Source organism: Hyperolius riggenbachi, chromosome 2, assembly GCF_040937935.1.
Source record: "Hyperolius riggenbachi isolate aHypRig1 chromosome 2, aHypRig1.pri, whole genome shotgun sequence".
Taxonomy (NCBI): domain Eukaryota; kingdom Metazoa; phylum Chordata; class Amphibia; order Anura; family Hyperoliidae; genus Hyperolius; species Hyperolius riggenbachi.
Genome location: NC_090647.1, coordinates 333,226,260 through 333,247,338, shown reverse-complemented (window position 1 = coordinate 333,247,338; position 21,079 = coordinate 333,226,260). Strand labels below are relative to the sequence as shown.

The window sequence follows — 21,079 nt, the reverse complement described above, 5'->3', positions numbered from 1 at the left end:
GCTATGGGTATGTGTATTCAGTGGTTCTAGTTGCACACTTGACCAACAAGAATGAAAACACTTGATTTCCATGGCATAGATGTAAAATTCCTCTTGCCTATTTAACCCCCTCAATAGAACAAAGATATACATTCCTGCAGCACATACCCCATGTTGTAGGTACATGCATTATATAGCACCACTATATTTCCATGCTGCTGCTATCGCCAATGCTTTTTCCATTAGTATTGGAGCAGCTCTATGACTGAAGTCCTGTGACTGGCTGCCAAAACCTCATGACAAGCTGAGCAGGTGAGAAAGCTGTGTTTTGTAAACTTGTCGCGGTGCCTTATAGTTTTAAACAGGAAGGGAGAGAATTAAAGTAAAATTTTACAATGGCACATTCAAACACATTGTAAAAATTGTTAAACTATTGAAACTTTTATTCCTAAATAAACAACAAAGACAATGGGAAGTGAATATCAGTTAAGGTTAGTGGTTAGGATTTATTTTGAGAGGATTAAGGTGACCATACATCAAGAAACTTGGTAGCCAATCGACCATGCAATTATTATAACTAAATCGGATGGAAATTGGTGCTGCCAAGTGCATGCCCGATTGACGATGTGACCAATTTCGGACCCAAATTGGTCACATGAATCGGTTGGATATGCTGCAAGATGTAGGGCCCACTTGTTCAATTGGGTGCGCAGTGGTAATAGCGAGCAATATCGGGACAAGCGATGAACGTGACTAAACCCCCGACGCTGTCCCTGTTAATGTGCAATTTGCCCACCCCCCCCTCCCTCCCCCGGTGCCGAGTGCATTATATATTACCAAGTTCACTGCTGGCTCCAGGCGCAGGCCTTGGTCCATACACGCACGCCACGTGGTTGCCGGAGTACCGTGGGCACGTGAGTGGACCAAGGACTGCACCCGGGGGCAGCGGCGGCCATGAACATGTAATGTATAGTGCACTGGGCACCGGGGGAACACATTGCACATTAAGGGGGACACCGTTAGACCGGCGAGGTGTTGGATGAGGTGTCACAAGGCCGATTCTGGATCGATTTCAAATATGCAACTCCAAATATGCAACGCGTTTCACAGGTTTGATCCCGCTTCATCGGGCAATAACAACGGAGCAATAGCATATGTGGTCAGTAGAAGAGCCAGGCACCTCTGTCAAACAAAGGTGCCTGGCTCTTCTACTGACCACATGTGCTATTGCTCCGTTGTTATTGCCTGATGACACGGGATCAAACCTGCGAAACGCGTTGCATATTTGGAGTTCATAAATAAAATATATTGACTGTCTTTGCTCCAGTCGTTGTGTGTCTACTTGGAGGAGGTAAGTCCACCACTACCTCCTCTATTTACCAAGAATTTGGTTTTTAAGCTCATTTAGCTTCCTTTTATCCTTTTGGCACCTCTGTTCTGCATAATCTTGTGGTACCATGTTTTTCCATTTGAAGATGATGGATTTAATGATGTCTTAGGGGACATTCAAAGCTTTGGATATTTTTTTTTTCTATAACCCAACCCTGACTTGTACTTCTCAATAACTTTGTCCCTGACTTGTTTGAAGAGCTCCATGGTCTTAATGGTGTGATGCCTCTTGCTTAGTGGTGTTGAAGCCTCTGAGGCCTTCCTGAAAGATGTGTTTGTACTGACAGATCAGAGATCATGTGAAACTTAGATTTATACAGGTGTACTTCATTTTACTAATTATACGACTTTTGAAGGTATTGTAATTGGATGCACTGGCACTGTTTAGGGCAGGGGTCTCAAACTCAATTTACCTGGGGGCCGCAGGAGGCAAAGTCAGGATGAGGCTGGGCCGCATAAGGAATTTCACAATCGCAGCACATCGCCGCCTCTGCCCGCCCCTCTCACTCTTCCTTCACAGAGAGGGGCGGGGAGAGGCGGCGATCCGTGTGGCGATTGACGTCAGGAGGGGAAGAGCTGAAGCTGAAAGCTCTACCCCTTCCAGGAAATGCCGGCGGATTGCCCCCCCGGGCGATTTGGGGGCTCTGCAGTCCTCGTTTAGCGGCGGGGATGCGGCGGATTACTTGGGAGCACTGAAGCGAACTATAAGGAAGCTTTTGCCGGCAAGGGCCACAAAATATTGTATCGAGGGCCGTAAATGGCCCACGGGCCCCGAGTTTGAGACCCCTGGTTTAGGGGAATACACATGTACATGCCAATTTTCATTTTTTAATTATTTTTGGGTTTTTACATATATTTTAAATTTCAAGTCACCAATGTAGACTATTTGGTACAGATCCTTCATATAAAATAAAACATTAAAATTAAACATAGGAATGCAAATCTCATTGACCTGTGGAGGGCTTTAACTACTTGCGGACTGGTAGTCTCTAGCCCCTTGAGGATCAGAGACTTTTTTTTTTTCTAAAAACCGAGCAGTGATCATTGTGATTCGCTCACATTCATCCGTGGTCATTTGTTTACTACAGTAGAAGACATTTTTTTCTCAGGTTTCCTCATTGAATTCTTTCATTTCCAACCAGGGGTCTATTTGGCAGGCAAAATTAGCAGTGTTTCCTGCAGATATTTCTGTTTTTATGCCCTACCAAATACTTTAAAGTTACAAAAATGACACAAATTAGGAAATTCAAATCATGCCAATTCTAGCATGCTACCCGAATATCAAGGCTATATTGAAGCCTTGTTCACGCTTTTCTAAGCGCTGAGAAAGCGGGGGGGTTATGTTCTCTTCCAGGAAGTAAACGCTTGTATCCGGAAATGAATAAATAGAATGCATTTATTCATGAAAGCGCTGGGGAAATCGCTATACAAAGTGCGTTTTCAAGTGCTTGGTGATTTCCCTATACCTTCCACTACAGGTAAATTTCCCTGAAAATGGTACAGGCAGCGCTTTGGTGAGCGGATCGGAATCGAACCGCTCATATGTGAACATCTCATAGGGAATCACTACACAAGCGCTTTTAGGGCGATTTCTGAAAACGCCTGCGTTCAAAAAACATCCGCAAATGCGCTTAGTGCTAACAAGCCCTTACAGTGATGTGTTGCAGTGCAGAGCGTAGCCTGTAAATACAGGATCGCAACAGAGAGGGAAAGTCGCATTGCCCATTATATTTGTGGTGCGACACATAGAGTGCATACAACGTATGCTTCACTCCAAGGGTTAACATGCACATTATGCGTTATCGCACTGCATGCATTGCGTTACTCCAACAGATTCCATTCCACCGCACTGCTAGTGCGTCAGTGTGAACGTACGTTAGTGCGTCAGTGTAAACGTACCATTTAAGTATAATTGCATCACGTTAGCAATGCGATTATATTGTCCGACACAACACAACGCGTCTCAGTGCCCCACTGTGAATGTAGCCAAATTTCTCTTTATTTTGCTGAGAAATTCCTGCAGTCTGTTGTGTTACATAGTTACCCCTGAACCTCTATACAACTTCCAGCACTGGTGCTGGACATTTAATTACCATAATAATAATAATAAATACATATGAAAACAAATATTCACACTGTGGCACCATAAATTCAATACTCAGTCTATTCCTCAGCAACTTAGCTTTGTTCCATGATAGTAATCACTTTTGCTTTAAATAATCGCACAATACAGCAAGACTTGGCACATGGTGAAGCGTTCAGTTCTAGGGTGCCACATACACAGGCTGAAAATAGAAGCAGCTCTGGTGTACAGCAAATGTTCACATGACCCCCACAGTACAATGTGCAGCAGAGCAAAGATGATTATTTATGGGAAGGCATCCCTGTGTTGGGGCACAAGTGCTGATGTATAAGCTGCAGTGAATTCTGATACTTGAGATCTAAGTGAGCCTGAGCAGAGCAAAGGAGCTTACAGTAGGCTACAAATACTGTGTACACCATCCCCTTTGCCTAAAGCCAGAGCTGTTCTATTTTCATGCTGAGCCCAGAACACTGGCATTATATTAAAACCATGGTATGATATATGAAAGATTTTTTTTTTGTGCTGTTGTCCTGGATGAGGTCGATCCAATCCAGTAAGGAGAGGTGGATACAGGAAGGAGAATGGGAGAGAACATGCAGTTGGCAATCTCTCACAGAGAGCATGCACCTGCAGCAATGAATAAGGTTAAGCTTTAACTCTCCGCCCTTGTGTGTTTTACGTCCTTGCCTTGCTGTCGGATTTGCTTTTCTTTTACATCAAGAAATCGTCTGGAAAGAAATTGAGAAATGTAATTTGCTCAACGGCGTATTGAAAGCAAGACATCAGCGAGGCTGCTCGCAGCCCGGTTCAGTGCTGCCTATTGTCCTACAGAGGGCAGAGGTATATCATTAATTACCACTTGCTCCCTGCAACAGACATAAAGCTTAACGACTTCAGAGGCGCTCTCTTCAAAGCCAGAGGAGGGGAAGGCGGGGACATATCAGGATGTACAGCCGAGGGGCGAGCTGGAATGCAGCACACATGCCCGGTGACTCGGGCTGCACCGGCAACCTCATCATTAAAGTGCAAATTGAAAAAAAGCATTTCCACCTACCTGCATGCAGATTAGGAAGGAGGCTGGGGCTCGTTTCCCACTATTTGCCATTGATCCTGTCTATTGTACTGTCACCCAAATAGCGTTAGTGTGCGTTAATAATTACAACACTGGCTATTGAATCCTAGCTACATGTAAATATACAAGCTTGGTACAACCAGAAAGCACGATCAAGCGTGGCTGGACTGTACAACTCCCCACAAGAATAATACAACTGAAAAGAGGGGGGATCCAGTAATAATACTGTCATAGGAATGGTTCATTTTATGCATCACGTGATCATTTAATAAATCAAGTTTTAAATCAGGATGCTTTAATAAATCACTGACGGATATTTGTCGAGCAATAAGTAAGTATAAGATTAGCAGGGACATCTAGCAAACAGCAAAGCTGCAGTGGTGACAATATTCCAGGCGCTGGCTCTGTCAAGGCGACATTGTTGGGCATTTGGTCTTCCTAGAGATGTCTGAAACCTGCACTCGAGAGTCCTAGTGTGCACTAATGATCCAATCTATATTGTGCTCAATCTTACCATTTCTATATTAGATTAGTGATTGCCTAAAGTATGCATTCAACATATTAATGCAGGTTACCCTTCTTCTGCATAGATTTGGTAAGATTGGGCAAAAAAGATTGGTGGCCATCATGTATGCCAATCGGCTAACAGCTCACTGTTTTCCAGTGTACCTGTATTTACTCAGGTCCCCAACATATTGTTCAAAAGAAAGAAAAACTCATCACAATGACGAGATGTATCCATGTTTTAGAAGTAAGCGTAAATTGGAAACAAAGCCGGCCATTATACAGATGGTCAATAAAATGCGGCTTGCACTGACTCTCTATATAACTATGCAGGTTGGAAGCGGGCCAATCAGAATCTGCATCTGATTGGCTCAGTTCTAGGAAGCATACAAATTTGCATGCAAACAAGTAAATATAAGCATCCCATTGACCAAGTGTACCTGAAATGTGCTGGGCTGCTTACTTATTTGACTGAACAATATCTATCTTTCTCACACACTTGTTTCCAGTAGAAATGTGTGGCTCTTGCGGGCCTAGCTTGCTCGGCTTCCAGGAGTCAGCAAGCTTTCAGTGTTGTCGGAGCTGTCAGATTATCAAGTGTCAGATTATCAGATGAGCTGCCCTGTTTGCGGGCTCCCAGCTATACTTGATGTATCACGCGCCAGCCAGTGACAGGCAATCTCTGGCAAGTCATGGGCACACAGGCAGCGTCTATCTATCTATCTATCTATCTATATATATATATATAGCGCACCCGCCGCGCCTGCATATGCTTCTGACGCCGTCAGCGCCGCAGAAACGCGCTGTGATCGCTGGCATAGCGTCTGCCAGCACAGCTCCTCTGTGCATAGAGGGATATTCCGGAACCAATAATAGCACACATTACATCCACAGGACTGAAGCGCTTCTTCAATGGGCAAAGAAATGTAACCCATTGATGATCATTTAAACATTTACAAGTTGTGCTCTTATAAGCATTACCTGCATGCTTAATGATTATAGATCCATTTATACACGTGATTTCATAATAAAAACAAGGAGCCATTTTCAAGCCTACGGGAAGTTGTGTGACCAACTACTTAAGATATAGCTTTCTAAAAATGGGTGTTTACAGTCTATTTTCAGAGGAAGACACAGAAAAGCTGAATAAATGCTGGTTGTTGGAAAAAAAAAAAGTCCATTAATGATCAACACAGAGCTGGTTAATATTAAATGGGCGTGCGGATGTTCAAATGATGCTTTCTAGTCTAAAACATTGGAGAAACTACATGTGCCAAGGGCTTTAAAAATGCGCGAGTACAATTATATTTAGGTATATTTTTTTTTTCAAACAATATCATCTGCCAATATTAAGCGAGGAATCTATATACTCATCCTATTAGATTGCAGTTCCCCCCTTCTCCGGTTAGTTAATGCCATTATATATAGTAAAATAAACTACAAGCTCAGATTAGCATTATTAGTTAAGAAAACGTTTGACTGTTAATTTATGAAAAACAAATTTGCTTTCCTAAAACAGAAAGAATTTGTGATAATTCAGGTTGGAGTGAGCTCGAGATGTCTCCCAGAGCAACACTGCTGAATATATGCAAATTAACCATTGTACCCTTAGAAGCTAAACACACCTCCAGAACCGCTGGAATGCAATGATGTGTCAGCTTGTTAAATTGTACAGAGCCATAATAATCCAACATGCATACAGACTGTTTAGGATTGTTTGATCCTCATCAGTGCATGGCATGGATTAATCTGGCTCTATGGAGTAGGGCTTGTAATTTATGAGTATCGTTGGTTTTAGAACAATTTACAGGTGAGATACTTATAACAAAATAAATAAACAGGACAAGCAGGTAGACAAGTACCATACAAATACGTGTATATTATTCATATTTGGCCAGCCAAAACTATATCCGATACACTCAATAAAATACAAATTATCTAAACATCAGATTTTCTATTTTTATTAAAAAAAAAAAAAAAAGAAATAGAGAGATCACAAATTATCAACATGTTTCCTTTCATACAGTGAATGGTCTAATATGCACTGGAGGTCACACAAGCTTAGGCTTATAATAACAATAGAAGACGTATGAGAAATTTCATATAAGAAAAGAAAAAGCAGCTCAGGACTGCATATTTGACCATAAAATTTAAATATTTTGGACTTTTTATTTTAAAGGACACAAAAATAAAACTGTCTGGGTCTATATAAGCCATTAACAAGTCAATGAATGTTCAACAGGACTAAAAAGTATATCAAATGTTTGGAAAGCGTGTAACACATTTTTTAACACGTTTCTTTCTATAATGACTGACGCTAACGCGCCTTACAGTATTTTGTGCTATTTACTTTATTTGGCACCTCACATGGTATTTTTTGTTCACTTTCCGTCGCCTTCTGTAAACAGTCCCTTAGCAAAACTAGCATAGTGTACCATATAAAAAGGACTCCCTTTCTCCATTCAGTCCCGTCCCATCCACAGAAAAACAAAACTAAGAATGAATCATTTGGTTGATTGCTCAAAACGTTTTGCTTGGTTGTCTATGAAGAGAGGTTTCTTCTAAAACTGGATTTATTACTAAAACGTTAGGCTCCTGAATTGGACGTCGGCGTAAACAGTTGACTGTTTTGAGTTCAAGTCTTGTTTTTGTTTTTTAGTTTCCGCTTTCATTGAAGGTAGAATCTTATTTTTCAAGTCAATTTTGCCGGAGGCCTGACCACAGACCTTCAGGGTGAGGATCCGCTATTTGAGTGAGTAGCTTTGTGAAGGTAGAAGAGTTGATGCTGAGGACTTTACATATTCGATATTTTGGCAAATAGATTGTTCTGTCTCACCTGGAATTCAGGTGTAATAATAGTTATTCTCAAGCTTCTACTAGTCTGTCACCCTCTGAGGTGCAGGGAATGGACACTGGACCGGACTACTTCAACCCCTTGGAGGTGTTCTCTGCCAGTGCTGTTGGAGTAAAGGTTGGGCGATGATGGATGTGAGCTCCTGATATTGCAGCAACACAGATTCTCCAGTTTTTTGCGGGTTCTCTCCTTATTCCAAGACATTTCCCCGCAGGCCAACTCTCCATCCAGACAGTGATATTGTTTCAGAGGGGAATTGTACTATGCGATCACCAGAGATGGCTGCTGGCACCAGTCTCATTGTCTGGCCGTCTGTTGGTTCTCAAGCTACCAGACGGCCGCTTCATTCATTTCTGGTGGATGTGACAAGTGATTCCCGTATGCGGCTCCCCCATTCACGGATAGAGAAGAAAATGGAGGACTCTGACCAAAGACCTCTGCGGACATAGAGTGCATGGAGCCGGGCAGGTTGGGCTCTGGGCTGGGGGAGTCACCTGGGGGGTGCGACATGATGTCAGTAAAGCGCTGGGCCTCGCTGGACGGGTGATGTCCGGGTAACGGGTGATCCATTGCCCCAAGTGGGGTGCCACCTGGGCCAGAAGAGGGTACGAAGGGCAAATCCACGGGTGTCTGGGCTTGTGATGAGGGGGGTCCTTGAGGGAAGAAGTCATAGTTTCCTCCTGGCCCATAATACTCGCTCTGGTAGTCTGTGGGAGGATATCAAAATGGTTAGCTTTGAAAAATGCAAAACTGCAGTAGTGGGAACTAAACTTACAGAAATTCAATAAAGACACTTTATAAATGTGCGATGAAAAACTTTCAACGCATCTTCTCAAAGCATGATGGTTACTTTAGTTCTAAATGATACATTTTTTACAAACAGTTTTTTTCTGTTGAGCTGACTCGATACACTCCTGCAGTTTGCACCCCCACCCAGTCCACACACCCCCACCCTGAATAGAAAAATAAACTGGTAACTATTTCACATTGCAAAGGTAGGCTGGACTCCGCTACAGGATAGGGTTTTAAGTACTGAAATTCAGACATTCCACATTACTTATATTAAACCACCGAAAAATAGGAGTGGCGTAACGCGTATATCGCACTGTAAGGATGCGCTGACGTCGGCTTTGTACAATGAGCAGTTTTTACTAATTTACCTGCAGCGTTAAATATTAACAGGTTGCTTCATGCATCAAAATACAGCTCCGGCATTCCTGCCTGCTATGTTCTGATCTCTGGTGTAGATAGACATGGGAGACGGGGCAGAAGGGTGGGAATGGGTGATCCACTTATTTTCACTTTCATAAACAAAATGTGGACAAGCAGACTAATAATGGCATAGTACATTCCAGAATCCCTGATTGCAGTTTGTTCCGTCCATAATTATTCTGTATGGCTAACTCCCTGTGGACGCGTTTTGCCGAACTGCGGGGGTTCGTCTACCTGGAAAAATACTAAAAAGGAACGAAAGGAGAAAATACTACAAAAGGTACAGGTGACCTTACACCAATGCACCTCTCACCGCCGCAGCTGCTGCTGCTGCATATGGGCGCTTGTGAAGATGGAGGCAAATAATTAGCAGGTTCCAGTTCTAAAAACTCAGGAAAAAAGGAGTCCACCTTTTATTCTGAATACTGGGGTACGTGGATTAAATTGCATCACTGATGAGGAATAGAAAAATCGGAGCAAATGTGCTTCAGTGATGGACAAGGGGCTAACATGTTACATAGATAAGAGAATTGAACACACAAAGTATATTACTGTTTGGCAATCAAGAGCAAACCTTTCCTCCCTTGCATCCCAAATATAAAATTATTTTCGCTACTAATAGTTGGCGGTCATTGCCATAATTATTGTTCTTACAAACAGACCCCACAGAGGATGTGGCATATAATATTTATACATCATGTATGTAAAGCGTGCATTTGCTTTACAGCAACATACAGATATTCACATGAGCCACATCACATGTGTTATCTCACATCCGATCTGGTACCGTGAAATGTACTAACCGGGAGGGCTGTGGGCTTTCCACGTCGATTGCTTAAGTCTGGTACACACATACACTTTGGATTGACCAATTATTGGCCAATTTTACCACTTCCATGTAGTATGAGAGCTTACCTATACAACCTGTTCATAATATTCAAAATCATTTGGACATCATACTATATGGAAGTGGTAAAATTGGTCAGTGATTTGCCAATCAAAATTGGACGTGTGTAGGAAAGCTCTCAATAAATTACAATATACAATTATTGGTTGGTGACGGTTCAAATTGCAATCATAAGTCAGTGATTGTGTGCCAAATGGCAGCTGGGATGTGACAGGCTGCCAAGGGCAACAGACCTTTTCCACCCCCTTCCCAAATGAACCCCAGTGCCATGTGAACTGGCACACTCTCCTTGCATCCACTTCACTAGCATGTTCCAGAAGCAGCAGCCAATCATCGCTGTGACACCACATTCAATGCCAGATGAAACCCGGAATATGGAGGCAGCCAGGGATACATGCAGAGAAAGAAGAACATGAGCTGGGACACAATGCAAGGTAATAGTTTTGGTCCGCCTGGTAGTCTTTATAGTAAGCGGGTGTGAGAGGTGGGTGAAAGGAAATGGCAGCTGGCCCCCTTGACACCCACCAGGCACATGCCTAAGTTGCCTTGTGGATAACATGCACTGATAGCTGTAGCTGTAGCTGCTAGAGACGCACCTCCATAGAACGAGAAGGGCCCATTAGGAAGGAGCTCCCCAGGCTCCAGCCGGTCCACCAGCGGCCTCATCCTCCTGGGACTCCTGAAGAAGGCATGTCTGCGGGCCCCCAGCGCACTCAGCTGCTTCATCCTCCTCTCCTTAGAGCGCCGGTTCTGGAACCACACCTGCAACAAGCAGCCAGATGAGAGCAGTCCTGATGGGCAGATTATTACACTACATTACAACAGAAAGACACGTCTCGGCTACATAAACCGCCATCTGTTACACTCAAGTATCTCTACAATTGCCTGCTGACCCTCAATGTATTGTTCTCTATGACAATGCGGGTCAGCTTCCGCTTTCTGCATAATTCCTGATTTTACAGCAATAAGCATCATCCTGGCAGCCTCGCCAGACAGAGTCTGTTCCCTCTGCTCAACAAGCCATGCTTCTGCATGGGACACAACACACGCCTGCAGGACCTGCTGCATCACCGCCAGTCATGCCATTCATTCATCCCATAGCATTTACATGAGAAAAGCTGCCAAATAGAATGGTGATCACAAACCTGAGGTCAGGCACAGAATTCTCATCTCCATGTCATTTGCATACTATTACTGTTTTAGGGGCTGTGTGTGTGTGTGCGCGCGTGTATATATACACATCACACATCTATCTCCGCAAATGTTTTATGGAGAATAGTTAAAAAAAAAAAAAAAAAGCATGTTCTTACATGATCAGACATCTAAAGTAACGGGGAGATTTCTCTACATGCCCCCCTTTATTAACCCCCCCCCCTTCTAAATGAATGCGGCCCATAAGGCCTGGTTCACATTAGCGTTCGTTCTCCGGATTCGCCTGATCGGATCCGGACCGTATACTGTACAAACGGAACGTACGTTCCGCATAGCAATGCAAAGTCTATGCGGACGTTCACATGCATCCGTTCCGTAGAGAACGGAGCCGGATCGGATCCGGACTCGACACTTTTCCAACATGCTCTATTTTTCGGGTCTGGATCATCCAGCCCACGCACCCGGACTGGAGCCTGACTGCACCATCCGTGCATAGAAACAAATGGGAAACGGAAAGCACAGAACACACTGGCTATAAACACCTGACGTTCTACCCCACTTCCTATGCGTTTTCTAGCGGCCATTTTGGATGGGGACACATGGGCCCAGCATTTCTGGAGTGGAGCAGCAGTGACTAACGTGCTGGAGCTGTTTGGCAGTACGTCGGACGTGGAGGTGAGGCCTAAACAGCGGAGGACCTGATTCTACAGGTCCACCTTCTGCTGACCTCCCAGACCCCAACAATTATATAGTTTTTTTATTATCTCTTACCAAACGGATCCGGATCGCAGCCGTATACATACCTAATGCAACCAGATCGGTTCCGATCCGGTCCATTTGTACGAGAAACGCAAATGTGAACGGGGCCTTAAAGTCTCCAGTATCATCTCAGATAAAGTTTACAAATTAATTTAGTATGGTTTTAACCACAGACAGTATGGCCTAGTGCATACTGAGCGGTTTTGGTAGCGTTTTTAGAACCGCTTGCGGATGTGGAAACGCTTGGGTAATGTATTTTAATGGGCACACCAGAGCGGTAGGCGTTTTGCAGAAATGCATACTCCCGGGCTGCTGCATTTTCCGCCTCCAATGTTAAGTATAGGAAAAACGCTTGATAAACCGCCAGATCAGAGCGGTTTTCCAGGCGTTTTTGTTACAGTAGCTGTTCAGTAACAGCTTTACTGTAACAATATCTGTAATCTGCTACACAAAAACCGCAAAATGCTAGCAAAACGCTTCATAATAATAATAAGAAGAAAAATGCTTCAAAAACCTCTAGCGTTTTGCGGATCTGCTAGCGGTTTTTGGTGTGCACCAGGCCTATATAAATATTCTGCCAAGACAGAAGATATTTTTGCTCAGCTCCCTAATTTTTTTAAATTTTGTTTACATGGATATAGGTATTCTATGACTGTTTTGTGGCTACACACACATTGACCTGCTGTTCCAGTATATACTGTATTCAGTTGCTAGCTAGTTCATTAACAGTATTCATTAAGGCTGCTTACACACTAAGACGTTACTGTAACGCTCCCCCAAAGCACAGCAATGTAACACAAGTGGGCTGTTCACACAGCCCACGTTGTGTTACATGTAATGCTGCACGCTACGGCGTTACAGCGGCTTAAGCCGCGTTAGATTGTCTGCACCTGCGCAGTCATGTTGGGGAGGAGCAGAGAGCGGACAGGCACATGGCTAATTAATATTCACTGCATGTTGTGACGTGCAATGTTTACTTCCTGGAGCGGCCGCTCTGTGCGGTGATTGGCCGGCGGGACCACGTGATGCCGCATGCGCACAAGAGTACGCATCACAGACGCCAGAGTGAGCTGCACTACGCGGCTCACTCTGACGTCCACAACGAAGAGCACCAGGCGTCGCGTTAGGTGCACGTTATGCAACCTTAACGTGGCACCTAACGCAACATCTTAGTGTGCAAGTAGCATAAAAGTCCCCAATTTATTAAGGTGAATTTACTTAGGATGGGTATATTTGGAAGTACTTTTTTTGCACAGATTCAGAAATACTTTACAGTCAGAACACTGAGGCCCGGTGCACACCAAAACCCGCTAGCAGATCCGCAAAATGCTAGCAGATTTTGAAACGCTTTTTCTTATTTTTCTGTAGCGTTTCTCCTAGCATTTTGCGGTTTTGGGAAGAGTTTGGTGTAGTAGATTTCAGATATTGTTACAGTAAAGCTGTTACTGAACAGCTTCTGTAACAATAACGCCTGCAAAACCGCTCTAAACTGCCATTTTTCAGAGCGGTTTGCAGTTTTCCTATACTTTACATTGGAGGCAGAAGCCGCCGCAATCCAAAATCTGCAGCAGCCCGGGAGTATGCGTTTCTGCAAAATGCCTCCCGCTCTGGTGTGCACCACCCCATTGAAATACATTACCCAAGCGTTTCCACATCCGCAAGCGGATCGCAAAACACTGCCGACCCGCTCTGGTGTGCACTAGACAAGTTGTTAGGGGTGGAGATCAGCATCAATTTGTGGTGGAGACCATGGGGCATCTAAGGATATGCAGCAATTTGTGGGGGAGACCATGGGGCATCTAGGGATATGCAGCAATTTGTGGGGGAGACCATGGGGCATCTAGGGATATGCAGCAATTTGTGGGGGAGACCATGGGGCATCTAGGGATATGCAGCAATTTGTAGGGGAGACCATGGGGCATCTAGGGAAATGCAGCAATTTGTGGGGGAGACCATGGGGCATCTAGGGATATGCAGCAATTTGTGGGGGAGACCATGGGGCATCTAGGGATATGCAGCAATTTGTAGGGGAGACCATGGGGCATCTAGGGATATGCAGCAATTTGTAGGGGAGACCATGGGGCATCTAGGGATATGCAGCAATTTGTAGGGGAGACCATGGGGCATCTAGGGATATGCAGCAATTTGTAGGGGAGACCATGGGGCATCTAGGGATATGCAGCAATTTGTGGGGGAGACCATGGGGCATCTAGGGATATGCAGCAATTTGTGGGGGAGACCATGGGGCATCTAAGGAAATGCAGCAATTTGTAGGGGAGACCATGGGGCATCTAGGGATATGCAGCAATTTGTAGGGGAGACCATGGGGCATCTAGGGATATGCAGCAATTTGTAGGGGAGACCATGGGGCATCTAGGGAAATGCAGCAATTTGTAGGGGAGACCATGGGGCATCTAGGGATATGCAGCAATTTGTAGGGGAGACCATGGGGCATCTAGGGATATGCAGCAATTTGTAGGGGAGACCATGGGGCATCTAGGGAAATGCAGCAATTTGTAGGGGAGACCATAGGGCATCTAGGGATATGTAGCAATTTAAAAAAAAAGTAGGCACTAGTGCAAAAGTAGTGTTATAATTGTACATTCCTCATATACTATGTGAATGATCACATTACTGCAAAACGCTACATGAAAACTGATGGTCAAGATATGCTGGTAATTCTGGCTTGCATACAGTTTGTAAATGGACCAATCAAAATCGACAGGAAGTTAATTTGATTGGCCCAGTTCCAAGATGCATGAAATTGGCATGCAAGCAGAAATGATTAGCCTCTTATTAGTAATCGGGATGGTGAATAGAGCAGTCTGGAATAAAACACGTTACTTTAGATTAGGTGCAGATATACCATATACAGAAAACTGTTTACCCTCTTCAGGTGCACTAATAATACATTTTTTTCTGTACCAAGTCTATGTAGTAGACAGGTGAACAGAGTAGATGTACTCTGAATGGATACTTTAGGTAGTCCCTTATTACTAAGAAATGTCGAGACTTGAGGAAAATCCGCTTCGAACAGGGTTTTCTGCGGGAAACTTTGCTATTGCCAGATCTGCATATATCTGCGAGTCTTTAGTGTGTGGTTACCTTTTTATCTGAAACGTTTCTGTCCTATGTAGAGATCATGGTTTGTTTAGGTAATGTTTGCTATTGCCAGCTCTTCCTCTGTCTGCTGAGCTCTGTGTATGAAGCCATGTCACCAGTGACTTGGGATTCATGCTGAGGGGACACTGATGATGACCTAGCTTAAGTCCCTGGTCTGGCAGCAAGTCACTGGAGTGCATCCTCCCGACTAATACTTGCACGGCTGTGTGGTCAGGAATGAGGGGTACCACTATATTGATAGAAGGACCTGTACGGGTATACTGATGGCAGACGGCGATCTCTGGATATGAAGCTCCATCACTCATTAACCGGGATTCACCCGGGGGCAGTGATGACCTGCCTGAACTCCCAGGTCTGGGAAGATGGCAGTGATGTGGATCCTCCCTCCCACTCATGCTTATTACAGTCCCCACGTCACTATATACAGTTACCGCTTTGCCTTCGGATTGTGCGTCCCTTTTTTACAGTTGATATTGAATTAAACATGTGAAGGCATTTAGCTTTCCCCCTTGCTTGGCATTCCTGCTTTAGGTCAAGAATGATTGAGTTAATTCTTATTACCCTGACAAGATTACTCCTAATTATCCTCGCACTGAGGTTCTTCCAATCTAACCTCGCCTTAATGATCTTTTAACCCTCCATTACCCCCAGCTCTGCGGGTTTATAAACCTTTTAATAATCCCAACTCATTGTCATTCTTATTTTTCCATTAACCCCTCACATTTATGGTTATTAATTTCTAGTCCATTTGCAAGTTGATACCCCTATTCAATCCGTTAAGGCCAATAAATGATGAGAGCAGAGGGGAATACTGGAGGGCTGGGTGTATTTACTTACATTTCCCTAACATCTTGCTTTACTGATGTGCCCGCCCGGAACTTTAATAATAATAATAAAAATAATAAGTATATTGTAGATAGGAAAACAATATTAACTCTGTATTAAAGAGACCGTATACTAACATGCTTAATTGTAGGGATCTATTTTTATTGAAGAAAGGACAGGATAATCTTGTACTGTGCAGCGGTATAAAATAGAAAAGCTACTACTAATAGAATTCGGTTTTAGTTTTTTTTTTTCTCTTTCTTTAAAGAGAAATAATACTTGAAACTATATCTTTCATTTGTGACGTGGATATCAATGTTAAAAATAAATAAATAAAAAACGCGTGTACTTTAGCAATCTTCACTAGTTCCTATAGACATTTCAATATTCGGTAGTATTTATCAGTTGCCTGTCTTCTCCCGGATCAATGAACCTGCGACCTGTATTACATAGTCACTCCAGTCAATCAGACACAGTTCATCTTGCTGATTCCTCTCACCCCGGTGAGAAATAACCCTGGTGCTTTAATTTAAAATATGCTATAGCTTTGAAATATGCTATGTACTTTGACTTTGGAGGCAAGTACCCCCCCCCCCCCCCATAAAAAAAAAATCTATAGGAAGTGGGGCACCAAAAAAAAAAAAAAAAAAAAAAAAAAAAAAAAACCTGCAATCGCACTATAGTGTGGTTTTTTTTTCTGTGCATTGGAATTTTTTTTACATAACACTTTCTTTTTTACATTTTTTTTATTTTCCAAAGTGACAAGTGCGGGAGGTCAGGGGTGATGGTGGAATCTGTACACCAGCCCCTGCCTGATAGATGCTTACAGATTACACCAGTAGAAACAGCACAATAATATCTGCCTGGTATTTTGGGTGACAGTTGCCTAGTCAATACAGCAGTGATAGAAAGCATTGCATTGCCTGTTGGAAGTGAAAGCCAGTGTGGCAGTGACAATTACCTGGATGACCCTCATGTTGAGGCCGGTCTCCTGGGCCAGCTGCTCCCGTATGTGCCTGGTAGGCTTGGGTGTTGCGGCGAAGGCAGCTTTCAGTGTCTCCAGCTGTTTGGCTTTGATAGTGGTGCGGGGTCCTCTCCTCTTTGCCCCCAGGTTCTGGTCATCGTTTTCGTTAATCCCAGCCTCCTTATCGGAGATGTTAGCGCTTTCAGAGTCCTTTGCGTCATCTTGAGATGGGTCTTGGGAGTCAGGAGATAAACTGGGGTCACTGCCTGTCACTATCCCAGGGAGGAAAAAATGAATCATATCAAACAAAGGATGATGGCATCGGGGCAAGACCGCTCACTTGAATAAATAGAAGAGATTGTGCCTGTTAGCTTCTTGATCTCCCCTTTAGCACCGGTACACAGTGGCACAAAAACACACCGGCTATAAATCCAACTATATCTATCTATATCTATCTATATATTAAAAGTGGAAGGGATAATCAAGAAAGAAGAAGTAAGATTTAAGAAGTTATTAATATAGACGAATAAAGTGAAAGATAAGTGAGCGGCTGGGATTAGGAATATAGAGGAGAAAAAAACTAGGAGAATGGACATATGAGTGGCAGAGAGAGGAACACTGGCGAGCAGAGATCGCTTTAGTATGCCTTACCTGAGAGAAGGCTATTTTCTTTGGCAGGGTTGTTGTTGTTGTTTAGATAATCTTCTTTGCAGACGAACTTGTTCTCATCAATTATATATAGTTCCTCTCCAGTGGAGAGCTGTTTGTTGCACATCATGCATGTGAAACAGTTCAAGTGGAACACTTTGCTCCTCGCCCTCCTGACCAGGTCACTAGGGGAGATTCCCTGGGCACAGCCAGCACACTTGGTACCAAAACGTCTGGAGACACACAGAGAGAAAAAAAACAACATCTTAGCATTTTCTCACAACACAGACTGCAAACCAAAACACTCCCGTTCCAACACAAATAGAAACAAACAATACTGCTGTCACTTGATTGATTGCTGCATTTCTAATATAAGACGAACTGAATAGGCATGGGCACACGGGCAGCTACAGTAACCGCTGTGACAGTTTGGCCACTGCTTGTGGTAAATCTCGTAATTAAATAAACTATTCGAGTTACAATCGGATGTTAAAAATTTGATGAATAGAGCAAATAATAATAATAATAATAATAATAATAATAATACAAACACACTTTGCAGTGTTATGTGTTAATCAAATGCTAATACAGTTTTACTTCATATCATTTTTTTTTTCAAACCAGTCTAAATATGTAGTGTTCATCAATGTTCCTATCCAGCAGATTTTTGTCCCCCAGATCACCAGATTAAGAAAAGGGACAGAAAACAGGAATATCTGCCTTGTGCAAATGTTGACTGTGAGGCTACTTTGGGATTGTCTTGCTGTTTCCTCCTCAAACACTTCACCTAGTCAAATCCAGTTATCACTCATTTACTAAAATCCACAGCTAATAACGACCTGGGCCCAGGACAGAGTAGCTGCTGTGCGAGTCCATTTCCAGGTGTCATTTCCGTGTGTGGGACAATCCTCAGTACACAGAGACTTGTGTGCCTATGTCTGTCTACACACATATATACATACACTTGTGTACACTAGCCAGGCACTAAATGCACTGCCAGTGCTATTCACAGAGCCGACACATTTACAATCATTTCCTCATCCCCTCTGTTTACATTCGATTTTAATTCAGTCCTCAAAATTAATGCACAAATAAAATTGTTCCTCAAATGTCATTGGCACCTAAATATATCTCAAGCTAAGTTTGAATGCTGCAGTTCCTCAATAAGGCATGAGATGACAGCCCGATGCAGAAGACGTGTTGATCTTGAGTTTTGTGTGCCGATGTTACTGTATAGACGCTGCTTGTCAAAAAGGGCAAAAGCGACATTTTCCCTGGGCCTGTTAAAGGCCATTGACATGAAAGGATCATGAAAGATCAGCTCTTTATCTGAGCAAAACGTGTCACTTTCATCCATCAAATTATCATTTTAACTCTCCGCTTGACCTCGGAAAACACTGCGTGGGAAATGCATCTCGGGCTATATAATTATCAAACCATTTGGGTAGTTTTCTGCAGTGCTACTAAATACACGGTGTGCATCTGCTGGCCAACTGATAGCAGCTCCCCCCTTTCTTCTGATCGGGGGCATTAGATCTCCAAGGAGTCTTTATCTCTACTTTGTCACCACTAAAATATTCATCAGATGGTAAATAAATTCACAGTTGACAGGGGAGCTTTGTAGGCTACCAGGGGTTATGTGTAGCTGCTACAAGCAGCCTTATGTATGCATCCCTTCTGACACAAGCACATAATGCTCCCAAAATGGTTAGATTTACTTCCCTACAATGTTGATTTGTTTGTATGTTAGAAAAATATATATAAGATATATACGTACACACACCTGTACACTTTACCTTCTATACACACCAGTGCCATCACTCTTTGAAGAGAGAGAGAGAGAGTGTGTGTGAGTGAGTGAGTGAGAGTGTGAGTGTGAGTGTGAGTGTTTATAAAACACACACACAGGTCAGAGTGATGGCACTGGTGTAAATAGAAGGTAACGTGTACAGGTGTGACAAGGTGTGTGCACTTTCTAGCATAATGTGTCTGTGTTCCATACAGTAATTAGGAGATTGTCACCTGACCCAACTATTTGTGCTCTCCTCCAGTGATGATCGGATGTCTATATGCCCATCGTCAGTCCTTTATTAAAGGTTCCCATTATTTAGACAATATTGCCACTTCTATGTAATACGAGGGACTACCTAAAAGTATCCATTCAAAGTACCCTTCTACTACATAGATCCGATAAGATTGTATTGTACTATCCAGATTGTATCATTGGTAGCTGGTAGGTAGTGACTTTAGTCGACGAAGCGTAGTGAATATAAAAGATTTTCCTCAGCAGATCAGTAATGTAGTCTTTTCCCTGCCAATCCTGTAGGAAATGCATGCACATGGACAAGCCTGCATCTAGTGCTTGGGTGATCAGGGGTCGCTGGTGAAATTGACCAATGGAGTGGAATTGTGCTTCGCACATTAAGCTTTTACCTAATATTAATACTAGGCCTTAAGTTGGGCACACACTTTAAAACATGTAGTCTTGCTACATCTGTGTAGTTTGAGGACCTACCTAAACAAATTAAATTGTGGGTAGGCTTTCACACTACATAGCTACAGTAATTGCATCAAAATTGGACAGACAGCGAGGATGTGTTGCTTCTGCCAGTCACAAGGACACGTTCAGCAAGATATATAGAAAAAATAAAATTTGTAAGATGTGAACAGGTGCAGGGTGGGATCGCAGTGGTCCTCAAGGCAGAACTTACCTGAAGAAGTCGTTTTTACAGTAAAGCTTGCTTTCTCTGGAGAAACATTTCTCTGTTAAGTTGCATTTACATTCACAGCACTGAACGCACTTGACGTGCCAAGCCCTGTCCAAAACGTTGAGCAAGAAGCGATCCAGGATGGGCCTCTCGCATCCAGCACAATGCACCATTGTCTTTGGTCGGCTGATGATGTAGAGAGAGCTGGGGATGATGGATCCAGGTGACAGGCACCCCAAACTCTCAGCAGATGTGGAACACAAATGTGATAATGGTCCTGCCGTGTTTCCTCCCCCTCTGAGAGCAAAGCACCGACAGAGCAGGGTGGCCAACGCTGCTTCTTCTCACATCAGCCAGATCCCAAACTGTCCAGGAGGCAAGGTAGTAGTAATGGTAACAGCACAAAACAAATCTGACAGCGATCGATTGGCTTGTGGATTCTGAGGTAGTTCAGTCAGTGATGAAAGTGCTTTCCCTTTCCAAAATAAATACCAGCTGGGAAGGCTTCGTCTCTAGTGCACCAGCATCGCCTCAAATGTCAAAGCTGAACAAAGCTCCCTGTCTGTAGGGGGTGGATTGGCTGTAGGTTCCGATCCAAGAGGTGGTTCTGGTTGCCTTTGTCAGTTGAAGTTCATTGCGTGAAGGTAGTAGTTGACTAGCCCATGAAGTTCTCCAGCTCTTGTCGCCCTTACAACGAGGTGTCCAGGCTGCACTTGCACTTCAGATCCTCAATCTGATGCAGGTCTTCCCTTGTGCGGCCAGATGAAAGCGATAGCAGCAGCACTACTAGACACCTCGCTCAGGTCTGTCAATGCTCCTCCACCATCTGAAGTGCCTTCCCTGGACTGCATGTTCCCAGCTGCTGTAGAGCTAGCCTTATGCACAAGTCAGTGACGAGGC

At 43.6% G+C, this 21,079-nt stretch overlaps 1 protein-coding gene across 1 annotated transcript; it reads right to left on the bottom strand.

The window, feature by feature from the left end:
* Nucleotides 1–6,972: 6,972 nt before the first annotated feature.
* On the bottom strand, nt 6,973–21,015 carry LHX1 (LIM homeobox 1). The gene is made up of 5 exons (XM_068265508.1): nt 20,183–21,015; nt 17,475–17,704; nt 16,821–17,095; nt 10,597–10,762; nt 6,973–8,588 (listed from the first exon to the last, which is right to left on the bottom strand). The coding sequence occupies exons 1-5, from the start codon at nt 20,350–20,352 to the stop codon at nt 8,209–8,211; spliced, it is 1,221 nt and encodes a 406-aa protein (XP_068121609.1). The 5' UTR covers nt 20,353–21,015; the 3' UTR covers nt 6,973–8,208.
* Between the last annotated feature and the right edge of the window lie 64 nt (nt 21,016–21,079).